General features: G+C 44.2%; 1 protein-coding gene across 2 annotated transcripts in view; it reads left to right on the top strand.

The window, feature by feature from the left end:
• The window catches only part of LOC142750931 (neuropeptide Y receptor type 2-like), a 59,877-nt gene extending 48,932 nt beyond the window's left edge, over nt 1–10,945 (top strand). For both annotated transcript variants that reach the window (XM_075859906.1, XM_075859907.1), the window contains exon 2: nt 9,326–10,945. In XM_075859906.1, the coding sequence (XP_075716021.1) occupies nt 9,339–10,490 (1,152 nt within the window). In that variant the 5' untranslated portion in view covers nt 9,326–9,338 and the 3' untranslated portion in view covers nt 10,491–10,945. The remainder of the gene's footprint in view (nt 1–9,325) is intronic.
• The last annotated feature ends 9,598 nt before the right edge of the window (nt 10,946–20,543 follow it).

Below are 20,543 nucleotides of genomic sequence, written 5' to 3'. Positions count from 1 at the left end.
AAATGATCCTAGCACCATTATTCACTTGTTCCGATGCATAACCATTTATTGCTCCTTGTGACTGGAGCAAATGAGCTCCAATCAAAGTGCTGTATCATCGATCAGAACTTGTTTTCACAGCCAATATCGGGCCATCTAAAGCAGGGGTGTCAAACTCATTTTCACCGAGGGCCACATCAGCCTTATGGTTGCCTTCAAAGGGCTAATTGTAACATTTTTACGGACACATTACAAAATCATTGCCTGTGCACTGTGCAGTGTGCAAGGCCGGGGCATAGCTAGGAGGGTAGGCGGGGCATGTGCCCCGAGTGCTACTTAGAGGGGGGCGCCCCCTCCTTCACTATAATTGTACCTGCGTCTATAGGACACAGGTACAATTATAAGCAATGAATGGCCGGAAAAGTTCTGTGCCCGGCCATTCAGTGTCTTTCTACGAGTGAAGCGGCGCGATACTTTGCGCCGCTTGCGTTGTTGAAAGGTGCTGAATGACAGGGAAAGTCACTCTGCCCTGCCATCAGCGCCTTTCATAGATGCTTCTTTCAACCCCAGGAAACCTGCGCAGACGAGAGCAGGTCTCCATTGCTGCCGGACGGGATTAAGGTGAGTTTGAATAGTTTGTTATTTTATTGTAATAAAAAAGTCTGTTACTTTATCTACAGGGGGGGGGGGGCTTTATCTACAGGGGGGCTTTATCTACGCGTGGGGGTTATCTACTGGGGGGGCTTTATCTACGGGGGTTCTATCTACAGGGGGGCTATATACTGGGATGGGCTATCTATTGAGCACTATATACAGGGGTGGGCTATATCTAGATAGCCCCACACACACAGCCCCCTGTAGATATCACCACACACATAGCCCCCTGTAAATAGCACCACACACACAGCCCCTGTAGATAGCCCAACACACACAGCCCCCTGTAGATAACCCAACACTCACAGACCATTGTAGATAGCCCAACTCTCATAGCCCCCTGTATATAGCCCAATACTCACAGCCCCCTGTAGATAACCCAACACTCCCAGCCCCCTGTAGATAACCCAACACTCACAGCCCCCTGTAGATAGCGCAACACACACAGCCCCTGTAGAGAGCCCAATACACGCAGCCCCCTGTAGATAGCCAAACACACACAGCACCTCTTGTAGAGTGCCACACAGCCCCCCTTGTAGAGTGCCATACAGTCCGCCCCTTGCATATAGTCCCACACAGCCCCCCCTGTAGATAGTGCCACAGAGCCCCCCTTGTAGAGAGTGCCATACAGTACGCCCCTTGTAAATAGCCCCACACGTAGGGCCCAGAGCGGAGAGCGGTAGCTTACCGCTCTTCGCTCTGCCTGAGGTGACTCACATTTAGGAGGTCACGCGGCGGCAGTCTGAGTGAGGTTGGTGCAGGCCCGGGAATGAACCAGTCCAGTCACCTGACCTAAGTCAGTCACCTGACCTCACGTCACTGACGCGAGGTCAGGTGACTCAGGTGACTCGCGGGATTGACCTTACTCACTTGGCCGCGGCCTGCATATTTTTAGATTGAAAATATGCCCGCGGATGCCTACTCCTCCATTTGCATTGCGCATGTCTTTTTGGTACATGCGCAGTGCAATGTTCCAGGATAACTAAATCCTGGACGGTGCTTTTTTCTGCCAGACACTACGGACGGCATAAAAAAGTCCTGCTGTTGTGGCCCGCTGCATGTAAAAACCTGAATCAGGTTTTTACATGCAGCGGGCCACATAAAATGAGGTGGCTGGATTCAGCCCGCGGGCCTTGTGTTTGGCACGTGTGATCTAAAGTACCCAAGAGTTAAAACACAAATTCAGCTTTGCTATATCGGTTCTTCTCTTGTCATTCCCAGCAGGTATTGGATTAAGCAGGGATTGTGTGCAGACCCTTTTCCCATTTCCCCTCCTTAATTAAAGATTTCAGTGATAGCACTAGTTAAACAAAGGAAGGCTGGTGCTGGATAATGGTCTAGTTATTGCTGTCATTGAAAGTGACTTCCGTTCAAGGTATTGTAAAGATATAAGAGCAGGATTATTAATATAAAGCAACCCAAATGCATGAATGTTTTGTAGCATCTTCCAGCTATAATAGATGTCTATGGAGTAATGTGGGATTGCACACTAAGGGTATGTTCACATGCAGAGTCAAAAACGTCTAAAAAATTTGGAGCTGTTTTCAAGAGAAAACAGCTCCCGATTTTCAGACGTTTTTTGTGCCACTCGCGATTTTCACTGCGTTTTTTGTGGCAGTTTTTACGGCCGTTTTTGGAGCTTTTTTCACTAGAGTCTATGGAAAACGGCTCCAAAAACGTCCCAAGAAGTGTCCTGCATTTCTTTTTCACAGCCGTTTTTTTACGCGTAAAAAAACACAGCGAAAAATGCTCCGTCAGAACAGAACGCCGTTTTCCCATTGAAATCAATGGCCAGATGTTTGGAGGCATTTGCTTCCGATTTTTCGCCCGTTTTTCGGGCGTTTACGGCACGCAAAAAGACACCCGCGAAACAGAAGTGCATGTCACTACTTGGGACGTTTTTGGAGCCTTTTTTCATTGACACTATAGAAAAACAGGGGAAAAAAAGGCTGTAAAAAACGCAGCGAAAAACGTGAGTTGTTAAAAAAACGCCTGAAAATCAGGAGCTGTTTTCCCTTCAAACCAGCTCCGTCTTTTCGGACATTTTTAAGTTTGTGTGTGCACGTACCCTAACAGATCCGTATTACTGATGGGCTGTCTGTATTTTAATCACTCTACATAGACTTCAATGGGCGTTTTCCATCCGCAATACAAATCAAAGTAGTGATGCTGCGTTTTTAAGTTATGCACGTATTTTTATACGCCCATGTGAATAGCCTTAATAAAATAATATTAGCTCCTTATTACCATCTGCAAAAACCTGATGGAATACGGATGTAAAACACGTTAGTCTAAAAGAGGCCTAATACAGGCATTAACTGTGGAGCAGTAAACGATAAGTAATAAAATGTAGGGTGAATTCATCAGTGCTATCTGGTCAGTTCTTTTTTGCTTGACACATCCAGGGCCGGCCCTAGGATAGATAGCGCCCTGTGCGAAATGATCTTTCGGCGCCCCACCCCATCATTAAAAAAATGCCCCATAAAAAAATTATAATGCCCCTTTAGTGCCCCCATACAGTATAATAATAATATTTAATAATATAATATATTACAGCCCCTTCAAGGACACAGTATTTTGTCCTCTAATTGTGCCCACAGTATTATGCCATCTGTAGTACCCCTACACAGTATAATGTCCGCTTAGTGGGCCCCCACACAGTATAGTGCCCCCCTGTAGATTTTGCCATTCAGCCTCCCTGTAGACAGTGCCATAATCCCCCACCTCCTTTTTGTAGATCGTGCCATACAGCCCCACACACCTCCCCCTTGTAGACAGTGCCATACAGTCCCCTACTTCCCCCTTGTAGACAGTGCCATACAGTCCCCCACCTCCCCCTTGTAGATCGTGCCATACAGTCCCCGCACCTCCCCCTTGTAGACAGTGCCCCCAAACAAAAACAAAAATTGTACTCACCTAGGCCCCGTTGCCACGACGAACTGAGCTGCTCCATGACAGGACCCTTTAGCCTAGTAAAGAGTTTCCCAACCTTTTCGGACTCGAGGCAGCACTGGAAAACAACATTTCCTCAGGGCCCCCCTACCAAAATGTTTTTTGAGAAAGACAGAAAACGGCTAAAAACAAGCACTCCACTCGTAGGTCATGTTCACACATGTTTTTTGTAAGGCAAAAAAAATCTGCCTCAAAATTCCTTCAGCAACTGACAGCGTTGTGTGACCTTTTTTTTGTGTTTTTTCTTAAGCTGTTGAAGCGAATGCAAAAGACGCAGGAAAAAAAGCTCCAAACGGGCACCGCAGGTATTTTCTGCCTCCTATTAATTTCAATTGGAGGTCAGAGGTGGAAACCACTTGAAGACCATCAGCCCCCCACTCACAGTAAAATGACCATCAGCCCCCCACTCACAGTAAAATGACCATCAGCCCACCACTCACAGTAAAATTACCATCAGCCCCCCACTCACAGTAAAATGACCATCAGCCCACCACTCACAGTAAAATGACCATCAGCTCCCCACTCACAGATTCCCCTCTAGGTAGCGCCACACAGCACCTTGTAGGTAGCGCCACAGAGCCCCTTGTAGGTAGCGCCACACAGCCCCTTGTGGGTAGCGCCGCATAGCCCCTTGTAGGTAGCGCCAGACAGCCCCTTTGTAGGTAGCGCCACACAGCCCCTTGTGAGTAGCGCCACACAGCCCCCTTGTGGGTAGCACCACATAGCCCCTTGTAGGTAGCACCACACAGCCCCCTTGTGGGTAGCGCCAGACAGCCCCCTTGTAGGTAGCACCAGACAGCCCTTTTGTAGGTAGCGCCACACAGCCCCCTTGTAGATAGCACCCCACAGCCCCCTTGTAGATAGCGCCACACAGCCCCCTTGTAGATAGCGCCACACAGGCCCCTTGTAGATAGCGCCACACAGCTCCCTGTAGAGTGCGCCACACAGCTCCCTGTAGAGTGCGCCACACAGCCCCCAGTAGGGAGCGCCGCACAGCCCCCTGTAGGGAGTGCCGTACAGTCCCCTGGTAGGAAGTGCCACACAGTCCCCTGGTGGGAAGTGTCGCAAAGATCCCTGGTTGGTAGTGCCCCACAGCCCCCTGGTTGGTAGTTTCGCACAGCCCACTGGTTGGTAGTGCCCCACAGCCCCCTGGTTGGTAGTGCCCCAAAGCACCCTGGTTGGTAGTGACACACAGCCCACAGCCCCCTTGTTGGTAGTGCCTCACAGCCCCCTGGTTGGTAGTGCCTCACAGCCCCCTGGTTGGTAGTGCCCCACAGCCCCCTGGTTGGTAGTGCCCCACAGCCCCCTGGTTGGTAGTTTCGCACAGCCCACTGGTTGGTAGTGCCCCACAGCCCCCTGGTTGGTAGTGACACACAGCCCACAGCCCCCTTGTTGGTAGTGCCACACAGCCCACAGCCCCCTGGTTGGTAGTGCCACACAGCCCACAGCCCCCTGGTTGGTAGTGCCCCACAGCCCACAGCCCCCTGGTTGGTAGTGCCACACAGCCCACAGCCCCCTGGTAGGTAGTGCCACACTGCCCACAGCCCCCTTGTAGGTAGTGCAAGGACTACAAAATGACCCTGATAGCTGGCGGGCAATAGACAGTCAAAAAAGGACAACTGTGCAGGAGAACACAAAATACCCAGCTTTCCCAGCTATCAAATAAATGTGTGGAAATAAACTAAGATATAACTTTTATTTAGTCTGAGTAAAGGATTAATCCTTTTAGCTAGATTAAATAGTTTATTTCCACACTTTTTTTGATACCCGGGAATGCTGGGTATTTTGTGTGCTCCTGCACATTTGTCCTTTTTTGTAGGTAGTGCCACACAGCCCACAGCCCCCCTGTAGATAGCAACCCCCCCCCCCCCCTTCCAGTATAGATAGCGCCACTGTAGCTCCCTGAAGGAGCAGAATCCCCGTGTGGCCGGGGATTCCGCTCCTGGAGCGCTGCTTGATGCCTCTGTCCATATATGGACAGTGACATCAGGGAAAACTCCTGAAGCGGAATCCCCGGTCACAGCGTTGCAGACGCTATGACCGTCGATTCCACTCCAGGACAAGCTCCTGTCGACTGTGTCCATGACGTCATTGGCTTCTCCTGGAGTGGAATCCCCGGTCATAAAGTCTGCAACGCTGTGACCGGGGATTCCGCTTCAGGAGTTTCCCCTGATGTCACTGTCCATATATGGACAGAAACATCAAGCAGCGCTCCAGGAGCGGAATCCCCGGCCACACGGGGATTCCGCTCCTTCAGTGAGCTACAGTGGCGTTAGTAGATAGCTGCTGCAGTGGTAGCAACGGCCACTAAGTGAAGAAGCGCCCGGGTGGAAAGGCGACTGCAGTTAGTGTGTGTATCTCCGCTTGTAGTTGCAACGGCGCGGGGATACACACACTCGCTGGCGCCCCTCTTGCGGTGTGGCGGCTGGCGCCCTGTGCGACCGCACTGGTCGAACGTATCTAAGGCCGGCCATGGACACATCTAATGTAAAAGTTGCGTATTTTGTGTAACTGTCTGGCGTCTATACCCGGACTGAGAAATGTTGTGTGCAGTATTTGTCTATCTGGCTCAGGGAGACGTCGAGTGTCACAACTGATACCACTAAACACAAATCTGACACCATATAAAACTTTGAGATGAGTTTTGTCACCTTTTTCCCTTCAATGTTTTCTACTACGCTGGAGCAAACAGAGACTGGAGGGCCAAACAAATGTGAACAAGCTCTAACAAAGTGATGAGATGATAGATAGATAGATAGATAGATAGATAGATAGATAGATAGATAGATAGATAGATAGATAGATAGATAGATAGATAGATAGATAGATAGATAGATAGATAGATAGATAGATAGATAGATAGATAGATAGATAGATAGATAGATAGATAGATATGAGATAGATCATTTATAATATAATCCAAATTTTGTCCCATTGCCTAATTCAAATCTGTGCATGGAAATACTCTTAGGGTATGTGCACACACACTAATTACGTCCGTAATATACGGACATATATCAGCCGCAAGTCACGGACCGAACACAGTGCAGGGAGCCGGGCTCCTAGCATCATACTTATGTACGATGCTAGGAGTCCCTGCCTCGCTGCAGGACAACTGTCCCGTACTGAAAACATGATTACAGTACGGGACAGTTGTCCTGCAGCGAGGCAGGGACTCCTAGCGTCGTACATAAGTATGATGCTAGGAGCCCGGCTCCCTGCACTGTGTTCGGTCCGGTACTTGCGGCCGAAATACGTCCGTCAATTACGGACGTAATTAGTGTGTGTGCACATACCCTTTAACTTATTTTCATAAAACTTCTCCATTTGTTCCCTGCTGACTCCTCACACTCCCCACTGAAAATAAACCTCAAATCTATTTACACTTTATAATAAAACAGTATATAAGGCTGAACCAGAAAAAGTGATGAGTATTCCTCGTTTTCTCATAAGAGGTGCCGTCTTCCTAGGTGTGACAGATTGCTTTCATTTCTCAATGCGCCCAGTACTTGTAGGTGTAATTTAAAATGTAATTTGTAACATCACCAGCTCCACTAAACTCTAAGATCACATCTCCCCAAACCTCTTAAAACTCACCTTCTATTAAAATAATTCTCTCTAATTTTCTTAAAGGGGTTGGCCCACAATTAAATCTACATTTCTCCGCACAACATTTTTTTCAATTGAAATAATTAAAAAAAATTTGCTCCTGTGTCTAGATATACAGTTGCTGTTACACATTTGTTATGGCGCCCCCTGGTGTTCCTTTGATTCCCTCTCAGAACGTCCAATCTATTCAGTGCCGGTGAGGAGAAGCCACTTCTAGTGCATCGCTACTTATTGGTTGACTGCACAATAGTAGGAATCATTCCACCGACCGTGTGTACAAGGGGATCTCGCTAATGCTCGAGTGGCCCCAGGAGCAATTTCCTGGAGCAATGACAAGCAGTACCTCCCGGTCGCCCGTCTCTGTTTGAATTCCCGGAGCGATGACATGCCATACATGCATGTGATCACTGCAGCCTATCACTAGTCTCATCGGTGATGCTAACATGAACTACACGTCATCGCACCATCGAAAGTAAACAAAGATCAGCGGGAGCCACCAGAGCATCGTCCCTGAAGAGTCAGCGGACTTAACAGGCCAGTAAGGCTGGGTTCTCTCTGCATTTTTTCCCCTACGTTAGCATGTAGGACGAGAAAGCTCCCGATGTGCACACTAAACGTCTCCATAAGGGTCCAATAGTGAGACGGAGGTCAAGAGGGTGTACTGGCCAATGTCAGTAGACCACTAAAAATTTAATATGGAATAGCATAACAGACTACGCTTTTCCATCCATTGCATCCAGTAAAAAATATTATACATTAAACTGATACCATATTAGCCTATGGGTGACGGATGCCAACGTATGGCTTCCGACTCAGACATAACGGATACCTCATGAGCTTTCCAATAGCTGACGTATACGTTAAATGTATGCCATTATAGCCTGTGGGTGACTGATACATTAAACAGATGCACAGTGGCATCGGTCACGCATAGGCTATAATGGCATACATTTAACGTATATGTCATGAAAAGCTCAAAATGTGTCCGTTAAATGGATCCCATATTAGTTTATGAGTGACAGATGACACTATTGGGCATCCATTACAACCTCTATCTAACTTATACATCAGAAGCTTTTCCCGGCGCATACGTTGAATGGAGCACTAAAACGCAGTGTGAACCTAGCCTAATGTTTCTTGCTGTCAATTTCATTTCTTAAACTCTCGGACACCCCCTTTAGTGGAAATTCTCCTTTTAAAAGCAATGCTTTTAGCAGGGCCCGTTTTGTAGAAAAAAAAGGCTCTGGGCAAAAAGCCAAGTAACTTTTAAAAATGTTTACATGATTTTAGTAGTAGGTTTTATTAATGACCAATCCCACTTTCTTCTTTTTTTTTTTTTTTATACAAAGTTATTGCGGTTTTACAATTATTAGGCTTATAGTTTATTAAAAAAAAATTGTGAAAAAAAAATAACTTTTCAAAATTCGAGCCCATTTTTCTGGTTGATATTTAATAGTACCCTCAATGAGACTTTATATTTGACATATCAATTTTTAATTTTAGTTTTAATACATAACACTTTAGATTCAGGGTAATTAGGTTGGGGCTAGCGCTATGGCAATAATTAAGGGGGCACATTATTGAGAGGGGCTGTTTAGTTCATGTGTATTCAAATTATTTATTTATCTTTTGTTTTCTATTTTTATAGTTATCAAAAAAGACCATTAAGAACTAAAATTATTTTAAACATTTTCTTTTACGCTATAGTTTTCCACTGTTAAAGGGGCTTTGATAGGGGAAATCAACCCTTTCAAAGTGACAATTGTCACTGCTAGGGCTGTGCTGGGTCTAGTTACACCCAATAGCAACCTCTCCCTATCGGTGATCTTGGCATGAGTCACATGACCAGCAGGACCAAAGGAGGCAGCAGTACTGCCTCTGCCTTCTCTCCTGGGTCCCCAGAATTCCCTGGCAGCTCGGCACCCAACATTTGGCTGCGTCACGTGATTGCTGACTTAAATCTGCCCCATAAATATGCTATGACATGGGTATAAACACTAGGCCTACCGGTCATGAAATTTTGGGTGAACAGTTATTGATAAATAGTTTTGCGGTTTTTTTTGTAAAATTATGTTACTGTTGACAATTCCATGTTGAATTTGATGATAAACCCTCTTACTTTTTATTGTAGGTAAAATCAAGGTATGTTCTCAGTAAAAATGGGGACATTAAAGCAAAGCAACATGTCAGAAGAACTTGACTTGAGAGGATGGCAATCAAAGAGCACAGTTTTCCCCATCCAGCATTTCCATGGTACCAGTTTCATGGCGGACAGCACCAATCTGATTTGGGTTCAGGTCATCCTCATCACAGCATATTCTTTGATTATCCTCTTCGGGCTTGTTGGTAACTCTTTAGTTATCTACATGATTGTGAAATACAAAAACATGAGGACAGTAACAAACTTTTTCATAGCCAATTTAGCTGTGGCAGATCTTATGGTGGACAGTCTTTGCCTGCCTTTCACACTTGTCTACACATTGATGGATGAGTGGAAATTTGGATCAGTACTTTGCCATTTGTTCCCCTATGCCCAAGCCATGAGTGTCAATGTCTCAACACTGACCCTAGTTGTCATAGCTTTGGATAGATACTGGTGCATTGTATTTCACCTAAGCAGTCGGATCTCCAAGAAGTCCAGCTTCTTAATTGTCACTATCACATGGGTAGCAGCTTCCATTTTTGCCATTCCTTTAGCTATTTTTAGAGAGTATAGGTTTGAGGACCTACCAGCCTTGAAACTCAAAATAGCTGTTTGTGCTGAAAAGTGGCCCTCAAATAACAGCAGGGATGCAGCCATCTACAGTGGTTCGATGCTTCTTCTACAGTATGTCCTGCCTCTTGTTGTAATATGCTATGCTTATATCAGAATATGGTTAAAACTAAGGAACCACATAAGTCCCACACCTAGAAGTGACACCCAACAAAGAAGAAAGAATACAACCAAGATGCTGGTGATGATGGTTGTTGTGTTTGCAGTTTGTTGGCTTCCCTTTCATGTCTTCCAGTTGGCCATTGACTTGGATTGGGTTCTTGTATTCCAAGAGTACAAGCTCCTTTATTCCATCTTTCATGTTGTTGCCATGTGCTCTACCTTTGCTAACCCTTTCCTTTATGGTTGGATGAATAAAAATTACAGGAATGGATTTCTTCTGGTTTTTGGCTGCAAGAATAAACTGCTAAACAGCCAACCTGATGGCTCACTTCGGGGCCATTCCTATACTTTCCGTGCCACCACTTATCATGGTAGTTTCCAGCATGCCGTAAAAGATGGACATCCTCCAGCCCATGTGTAACTAGCTTCTGGGCTGCTCCCAAAACCACTTTCAAAGCCATTTGTCTGTCACTGTACAGTACCTAATAGACAAAATGTATAAATTATGGAACCTACTTGGAGAGGTTCTATTATGGACACAGATAAAGAAACTCCATGGGTAATTTGATTGTATTTATAACCAAGAAATATGTAAATATGGTGGCCAAATAACTACAATTTACAAATCTCTCTATATCATCCCAGCTAAAATCTCTCTGTATCATTAAATTCAATTGAGCAAATTATTGTAATCAAATATTACCCAAAAAAACTGCAGTATTATTTTATTTAAAATATTTGTGTATTTTAGATTTAATATACACAAAATGGAATTTCATTATAGTATGTTTTTAAAATGCTTGTTATTGGCTGCTTCAGTAAAGCTGTCAACCGGTGGTCGCATTTTTATTTTAATTATACAATGATACTGTATTTAAGTTATGTGCAAAAATTAAAATTGTGGTTTCCATTGCTGCTGAGTTTGTAAAATAATCCTGCATGCAGCACAAGAGTCATAGGAAGACTACGGACAACACGTCATACAGTTTACACATGGCCGTGGGTTACCATTGGTGGAGGACAAAGGCACAATTTTTTTGGTTTATTTTTCAATCCCTCACCCCAGTTCTCGATATTAGTATAATACTTCCACAAGTCACAAATAACCCCTTTAATCAGTTATTGTATAAGAAACTACATGGAAAACCCATCCCATATATTTTAAGGTATGCCCTTTAATGACCCCAGACCCCTAAATAGAAACCCCAGATCCTCTAAACCAGGGGTGGGGAACGTTCAGCCCGTGGGCTGTATAAGGCTAGCTAGATAATTTGGTCTGGCCCGACCTCACTCAGACCGCGCTGCCGCCGCGTCATTTGCTACTTGGCTCCATTCGCTCTACTCACTCACATTTAGGAGCAGGAGGATGATGGCGGTGATCTGAGTGAGGTCGGTGTATGCCGGCCCGTGAGTGGACCAGTCCAGTCACCTGTCCTGAGTAACCTGTCCTCACGTCAGTGACGTGAGGTCAGGTGACTGGACTGGTCCACTCTTGTCACAGCACGCATCGACCCCACTCTGACCTCCACTGCCACTGTGTCATTCCCTGCTTGGCTCCAAGTATTGGAGCCAAGTATGGCAGCGGTCTGAGTGTGGCCAGTGCATGCTGGCCCAGGAGTGGACCAGTCCAGTCACCTAACCTGAGTCACCTGACGTCAGGTCAGGTGACTCAGGTCAGATGACTGGACTGGTCAACTCCCAAACGGCACGCACTGACCTTCTCACGCAGACAGCCGCATCCTCATTCACTAGTAGTGAATGATAGTACTTGGCTCCATCTGCCCTCCTCCTGCTTCAGACCTAAAATTTAGAAACTTAGCTGAGGCCTAAATGTAGAAATTTAGCTGTAGTGTAGACATATGACCTGTGCTAAATGCATGGTGAGGTCAGGTGACTTAAAGGGGTTTTCCCATCAAGGACATTTATGATATATCCAAAGGATATGTCATAAATGTCAGATAGGTGCGGGTTCCAGATCTATCTCTAGAACTGGGCCCCTTAAACCCCATTCTACCTCTTTGTGTTGTGGCTGAAGCTTGTGATTTCCAACAATTAATAAGATGGTTTCTCGCTGAGCTACGCTGTTTCCGTAAGTCCCATAAAACGAAATGGTAGTTACGAAAACAGCGTAGCTCGCATGCTACGCTGCTTCTGTAACTGCCATTCACTACTATGGGAGTTACGGAAACAGCGTAGCTCAGAGGGCTACGCGGTTTTCTTCTTCATGGTCAGAAATCAGCAGGAACACAGAGAGGTAGAACGGGGTTTAGGGGGCCCAGTTCGAGCGATAGGTGCGGATCCCAGAGGTGGACATTTATGACATATCCACTGGATATATTGTCAAAACATCCACGACAAACAGGCAACGTTTCGACCCATAGTGAGTGTAGGGTCTTTAGGGTCTGGTACATTTCAGCCAGTGAAAATCGTGATCAGTGTCTCCCAGGTGAATTATACATTAGTCTTAGGCCGGATTCACACGAGCGTGTGCGTTTTGCGCACGCAAAAAACGCGGCATTTTGCGTGCGCAAAAGGCACTTAACAGCTCCGTGTGTCATGATCATATGGTGCGCGGCTGCGTACTTTTCGTGCAGCCGCCATCATTATGACACTCTGTTTGTATGTATGTAAACAGAAAAGCACGTGGTGCTTTTCTGTTTGCATTCATACTTTTCACTGCTGTTGCGCGAATCACGCGCGTCCCACGGAAGTGCTTCCGTGTGATGCGCGTGATTTCACGCACCCATTGACTTCAATGGGTGCGTGATGCGCGAAAAACGCAGAAATATAGGACACGTCGTGAGTTTTACGCAGCGGACACACGCTGCGCAAAAATCACTGACTGTCTGCACGGCCCCATAGAGTAACATAGGTCCGTGCGAGGCGCGTGAATATCACGCGCGTTGCACGGACGTATTTTACGTTCGTCTGAATAAGCCCTTAATGACATCCGTCAACTTGTTACATAATAATAAAAATGTGTATAAAAACGACATACAATAATACATCTTCAATCGACAGTTGATATAAATGTATCAATCGTTGTTCTGGCAATGGAAAACGAAGAAGGGAAGTTCACCACACTCCAGGTCCCAACGTTGGATTTTTGAACTTGACACCTTGTACCCCAGAGGTCTGAATCTAGAGTATAAGATAACACCTGGACTCTGAGATTTCATTGCTGTTTTTTACATTTTTATCTAATATTTTGCACATCATTGGTGATTTTCGATATACTCTAATTTTTATGTTTTTTATATATTTTCTATATTTTTTACAGTTGAAGATTGTTCTTCTTGGAGGTTCGTTCACCACACATGACAGTGAACATACGACCAGGATGAAGACTACAAATTTTCCTCTTTTTTTTGGCTATCTACTGTCTGTTGTCAAAAATGCGACTGTTTTTATTAGATTTTTGTAATAATTGAAGAGATCATATCGGTCTCAAGGGAGATACTATAGGAGACGAGCAGTAGCCATTCAGAAGTCTTGTGTTGATTACGCTGTATATCTGTCTGATGATTTTCTTCGGACACACATTACGAGCGTTCCCTGCAACTATCTTTGATCACTTTTTGTGATCTAGTTTATATAGGCGGTTTAACATATTAGATGACTTATTAGATGAGTAAAGATTAAACTACTTATTGATCCATACATATAGTTAGGAGCCGGCCAACAAAACCCCCCTCCCCTTTTTTCCCAATGACTCATTGTATATTTGGAAACATGTGACTTATTGTTACGTAGTGATGGCGTCCCTGACAACACAGCAGATTATGTCTCACAGCGTCTTTTTATAAATTACACTGTTACAATTACGATGTTGTGGTCAATATATTTGAGCCAAAAGATGTGGGATCGAGGATATTTTGGCTTCTATATGTACTTGATTAATATTCCTGGCCGATTTGTTTAGTTGGGAGTTAATTCTCTGTTTCTATTGTGCCTCGGCGATTCATTGATTGCAGAGCATGCGCAGTAGCGTCCTAGGATCGGAGCTGGGACCTGGAGTGTGGTGAACTTCCTCCATCGTTTTCCATTGCCAGAACAAAGATTGATACATTTATATCAACTGTCGATTGAAGATTTATTGTATGTCGTTATACACATTTTTATTATTATGTAACAAGTTGACGGATGTCATTAAGACTAATATATAATTCACCTGGGAGACACTATTTTCACTGGCTGAAATGTACCATGTGATTTTATTGTATTCACCTATTTAAAGATGATGTTTTTAGACATAATGTTAGGCTTGACAAAGATCCTACACTCACTATGGGTCGAAACGTTGCCTGTTTGCCGTGGATGTTTTGACAATAAAACCACTTTGAAGATCTGGAGACATGTGCTGTTGTCCTACTATTTGTCTTGGAATTTGCGTTATGCCGGAGTGGGTTTGCCTGGCTTGACAGCTTGCACCGCACCAGACTCGGGATTTGTGCTGCTTCAAAACCTTCTATTTCTCTTCATATCTACTGGATATGTTATAAATGTCCACCTCTGGGATCCGTACCTATGTCATAAATGTCCCTGATGGGAAAATGCCTTTAAGTCGGTAAGTCGGAACAATTTACTGCTGCGAACAGTTCTTTTCAAAATTTACCATTGCAAAGTGTCGACTGCGCTCCAGACTGACCGACGCAGTAACATTATCAATACCGGCTAACATCACACACCTCACCAAAGAGAAGCAGTTCCAGACATCGCATTAGGGGTGAGTTAATTAAATGTTTGACCAAATATAGCAGGGTAATTTTTTAAGTTGATAATTCTGTATGGCCCACGAATGATGTTATAAATATCCAAATGGCCCTTGGCAGAAAAAAGTTCCCCACCCCTGCCCTAAACTCATACAGACCCCAGACTCCTTAAATGCAGACCCCTAAATACAAACCCCTAAACTAATTCAGGCCCCTAAATACAGGCCCCTAAAACTAATACAGACTCCAAACCACTAAATACAGACCCCGAACCCCTAAACTAATACAGACCCTTAGACCCCCTATATACAGATCCCCTAAATGCAGACCCCTAAACTAATACAGACCCCAGAGCCATAAATACAGACCCCCTAAACTAATACAGACCCCAGGCAAGGCTCCCTAAATACAAGCCCCAGCTCAGGCCTTCTAAATACAAACCTTAGACAGCTTAAACTAATCCATCCTAGTTATACTTACATAGCAACTTAATGTCTTCTCTATGGAGTCTTGCTGCTGTACTAGGACCTACGGGCATGTGACCTGTGGTTCAACAGTAACAAGTGCTGCAAATATAAGGTCAACTGACCTTATTTATGCAGGTCCTTTTGTAGGACATACACAATGCAGTTTTGTCGCGGTTATTGCAGCGATTCGCAACAAAACGGCAATGTACTTTAGGTGGCCATGGGCCATGAGAAAAGATGGCGGAAGCCGACAGAAGCCTTTATAAAAATTGCCCAAGCTGCAGTTCCTATTATTTCACATAAATTTACTTCTTATTTTTAAATACTCAATGTCCCAAAGATAAAACTTTAAACTAGAAAACAGGGCAATATCCATGTAATAGCAATAGACATACAAATCGGCAATAGACGTAATCCTCCTCACTCGGACTGTCACGGACAAGAGCGTGTACACACTGTGTCACTAAAAGATTTGGCTTAGGGTTAAAGTGGTCTAAGCTATTTTGCAATTTTCACCTTAAATTTCCCCTCATGGGGGTAAGGACTTTGTGCAGGGAATCCCCAGGTCGAGTCCTAAGAGTAGTCCCCAATAGCAAGTGCTGACAGCTTGCAAATGGTATTTCAAAAGCAAGGTATCAAAATCAATAATCAGCAGAGTGGTTGTACAAATCCATGGTCAGGGCAGTTAATACAACACGATAATACAGATACATGTCTGGGCAGGCAGTGATGAAAAGGCAGAGTTGAGAAACAATCCCGATCTGATCCAAAGCAGCAAACAATAAACACCTTCACAAATGAACAGGATCCAAAAACCTTGTTGCTCAGGCAAGATGTGACAGTTCTGGGTAAGTTTAAATAATCAGAGGTACTCAACCAAGAAGGTAACTATAGGGGGTGCAGAAAAAGCAGTCGCACCTGGGCCCTGGTGCCTGAGGGGGTCCCAAAGACGTCTCTGTTACAAGTTTTTTAAATGGCACATGGTAGGTGGGGTCTCAGTTACTGATTTTACCACGAAGGCCCAGGAGCTTTTGGTTACGCCTCTGTACACAGAAACTGGGCACAACAGCTGACATGTGCAAGTGCTTTTAAGATGTAGCTTGGCGCAAGCCACTATAGAGAGAGGTCCTGTTGGACTGAAACGTTGCACGGGTGATTAAAAAGCTGACATATGTTGGAAGTGCTGTCTGCTCGTCTATTCTGTCTATCTGATATTGGGGACAGCGGATCCGGTCCTATTGAGGCGTGCACCCACTTGTGGTCCAGTGCTGTGGTAATTTTCTGCTTTGACTATAGAGAGCACGACAGCCATGAGACAAGAAGAGGGATGTCGGACACACCTGTAGACACGGCGGCTGGTGTGCCGTTATACAGGATGTGGAGGAAACCTCTAGGGAACATGGAGGAAAAACTGCCATCCCCAATTACAATTTTTACAAGGCTAATACCAACAAGTCAATCATCATAGTTTAAAACAATTTTTTGATGGTACCAGGCATTCAATGGAGTCCTAATACAAATAAATAATATGTGTAATAATACATGGATTACCATAGCTATACACACACACACACACACACACACACACACACACACACACAGACTCCTACCTCTAAAAGGGGAACTCCTCAGCCTAAACAGTACAATCTCACAGATGACTACTGCAGAAATTTAAAGCCCCCCCCCTTCCAAATGAATATCCCCCATTCCTTAGTACTCTAAAGTGCCTGATCTGTGGGGGGGTTAGCAGATGTGGGACCCCACCAATCTTGAGACCCGTATTTGTTTTTTGGTTCAATGGTTTTGGTTTTGCCAATAGAAATAATGGAAAGTTTTTGAAACCTGTGAGTTTTCTCATGGGTCTATAAAATGACCATTGGGCCACATTGCAAAACTTGTAAGAAGGCCTTACTCTGTAATGACCACCATGAACAGCGAGTTTGTGTCTTGTACTCCCTTCAGTGACCTTTCAGTCCTCTGCATTCGCTGTATAATGTCTCTCCTGCACCTTAGAGCATCCTTTAACAATGGCATTGGGGCCCCCCACTTGTTAGGCCCCAAAGCAGCAGCTATGACAGCTACCCTGGTAGTTGCACCCTTGTGTTTTCCCACTCATGTACAGTTATCTCTACTTTGAAGCCAGTGAGCAGATCAAGTGTGGGACCTACCTGCTCCTAGATCAGTTAGTGGTCCCTGATTGATCTGACTTTTAAGACGTGTGATTGGCATGTCATGAAACGTAAAGAGAATTAGTTATCAGATGGTGCACGGTATGTTATATAGCATGTAACCGGCTCCATAACTCCCTTACAAAAATATTAGCTATTCAGCACACTCTTGGCTTAAATGAAGGCATCTAAGGCACTCTAATCCCCTATGTAATAATTATTGGACAACTGCTTTATTCATTTGCAATACCTTACTTTAGCCAATAGAGGGCCTTGTTTGTAATCAAGTCTGTATAAAGCATATAGACGACGCAACAACTTTCTGTCTCATTAACAGCTGTCAGCTATAAAGTAAAAATCAACAGAATAACTTTTTTTTTTTCCGGAGATGGGCAGTGAAATAGTTTGGCATAATTTGCCTTCACTTTCCAGACAGATGATTAAACTCCTTTAAATGAAGGCACAATGCCGTTTAGATGGAGAATTTATTTTTATGAAATACAGTTAGTATATGCATATTTTTATACTGATTGAAAGCACTAAGACCAATGTATTAACGCACTCAGAACACCAAAGGACCACATAGATAAGAGGTGGAACGGCACTATCTACAGCAGACACCTTTCTGCTTTCACACTGCGCTCAATTATCCGTACTGCTCCTGCATGGGGGAGAATGTGTAAAGGATTTAACAGCTTTTCTGCTGTATCTTATTGCTGTGAATGATTTGTCGCCTTCAAAAGTTTAAAGAAAAAAAGTATTAAAAAAATAATTGCTTCGCCTCTATTTGTTAATCCGGGAATACTACAATATTTTCCTGGAGACACTTAGTTTATTCATTGCTTAATTGTTATTCAATTAGCCACAAGTAATTATCTATAAAGAATTCTGCGCTGTTTCCAACACATATTTATTACTATATTTGTATTACTATGAATTATTCATTAACCTTATAACTTCAATAAAAACTATGTGAATATAAGCTAAATGATCAACCCCCAACAGTCTAACAGGGACGTAGCTAAAGGCTCATGGGCCCCCGGTGTTGGGCCCCCCAACTTCTCTTCATGGCCAACAGCCCGCAGCTTTCAGCTACATCACTGGGTCTCCTAAGTGACCTATCGATGCAGCACCAGCAGCCAGGGGCGTCGTTAAGGTTTTAAAACATCAAGGGCAATAGCCCTAATACATATGTTTCGCCCTCCCCAAAAATGTATATATATCAGAGACAGCATATCAATAGGACTGTAACCCCTATAGCTATGCCATTGGATAGGATTAGATATAGCGGCTCAGCAGGCGGTATCACACATCATAGGCTTAGATACAGGGCCCAGCGGACAGTATCACACATGATAGGCTTAGATACAGGACCCAGCAGACAGTACCATACATAGTAGGCTTAGATACAGGGCCCAGAAAACAGAATCACACATGGTAGGCTTAGATACAGGACCTAGTAGACGGTATAACACATGGATTAGATACAGGGCCCAGTGGACAGTATCACATATGGTATCACATATGGTAGACTTAGATACAGGGCCCAGCAGACAGTGTCACACATGGTAGGCTTAGATACAGGGCCCAGCAGACAGTATACCACATGGCAGGCTAAGATACGGGGCCCCAGCAGACAGTATTCTTATACTTACGCTCCTCGCTCCTAAATGGGAACTCTTTGGCTCCGGGTGCAGTCATTCAGCGTCACAACATTGTGTGTGGCGCATATAACGTTGTGACGTAACACTGAAAGGCGTCAATACCCGCGCTGTGCCTGGACTCGACATAGGAGCAAGGAGGGTAAGTATAGTGTTACTGTAGTAACAGGGCCCCATGTAGTTTACTACATAGACCCCAGTTACTGCAATAACAGTGGATAGACATGGTGCGTGGGCCGGGGGGACCCTCTGGCTTCGGGGCCTAGTTGCAATTGTGACGCAGTGACCCCTATAGCTACGCCACTGAGTAGCATAGAAACATAGAGCTCCACATTGACATTTGGTAGCGCAACAGTCGGAATTGTTGTAAACTTTACGCAACATTTTCCTCCTTATGGAAACAGTGAGGTTGCAGGATGTTCTTGGTAACCCACAATTTTACTGTGTTGCAATTCTTGATATAGTTGCATGACTTTTTCAGTGATATCATGAGATAACTCTAATATAGTCTATAGTTCTTAAAATGGGTAGGAAAGTCACATCTAAATACAGTCAGCCTGATTGCCAACAAATATATCGCAGACCGCGGAGTTGAGGAAGGACCGGTCTGGAATACAGCACAGCTTTGGAATTATTGGTCTAACACAGTGAGATGTTGAGAGTTAAGAAGTAGACCGGCACATAGAAGATGTGGTTTAAAAAAAATAAAGGTTTGGCACATAGAAGAGCCGAGATGGGTGAAGTACGACACGACAGACATCGAGGAAAGTGTAACAGATTTTGCATTGGACATAGGAGCCCCATGTTACGCCTCTGCATGAAGAGAGGTGCTGTAATCTATAATGCTGTGCCCATTTCTTCTCGCCAAAAGACCAGTGTTGGAGAAAGGGTTTACTTCAGATTTTCCAACAGTCCGTAAACTCATGGACAGTCCATAACTTTTTTTTCCAGTTTATTGAGAGTCCTCAGTAGTTTTATTTTCTTTATTTCTTAATTTATTAATTTTATATAGCACCAACATATTCCACAGAGATAGTCATCCCTCACATCTGTCCCTATTGGGGCTCAAAATCGAAATTCCCTGTGTGTATTTTTTTTTTTTTGGAGTACCAGGAGGAAACCTACGCAAAGCATGGAGGGGGAGAACATACAAATGGCATACCTAGGTATCAACTACTGAGGATTCTTAATTATTCTCTTTTCTATCTGGCTAACACTTTACAAAGATATATATATATTTTTCTTTTGCAGTTATTGTAACACAAGAAAGAGATGCGGCCGTGATTCTTTTGCGATCACCATTTGCCTAATAATTGATTTTCAGGACTAAATTCTGAAGGAATATATCTATATAAACAAGAAACAAGATCAGAAGACTCATACGTAGCTGTCAATATACACAATGTTTAACAGCAGACTAAATTTGGGGTTTTCATTAACTGTTACAATAATCATCAACATTAAAA

This window comes from Rhinoderma darwinii, chromosome 3 (genome assembly GCF_050947455.1).
Source record: "Rhinoderma darwinii isolate aRhiDar2 chromosome 3, aRhiDar2.hap1, whole genome shotgun sequence".
In the NCBI taxonomy this organism is placed as follows: Eukaryota; Metazoa; Chordata; class Amphibia; order Anura; family Rhinodermatidae; genus Rhinoderma; species Rhinoderma darwinii.
This window is presented reverse-complemented; position numbering and strand designations above follow the sequence as displayed.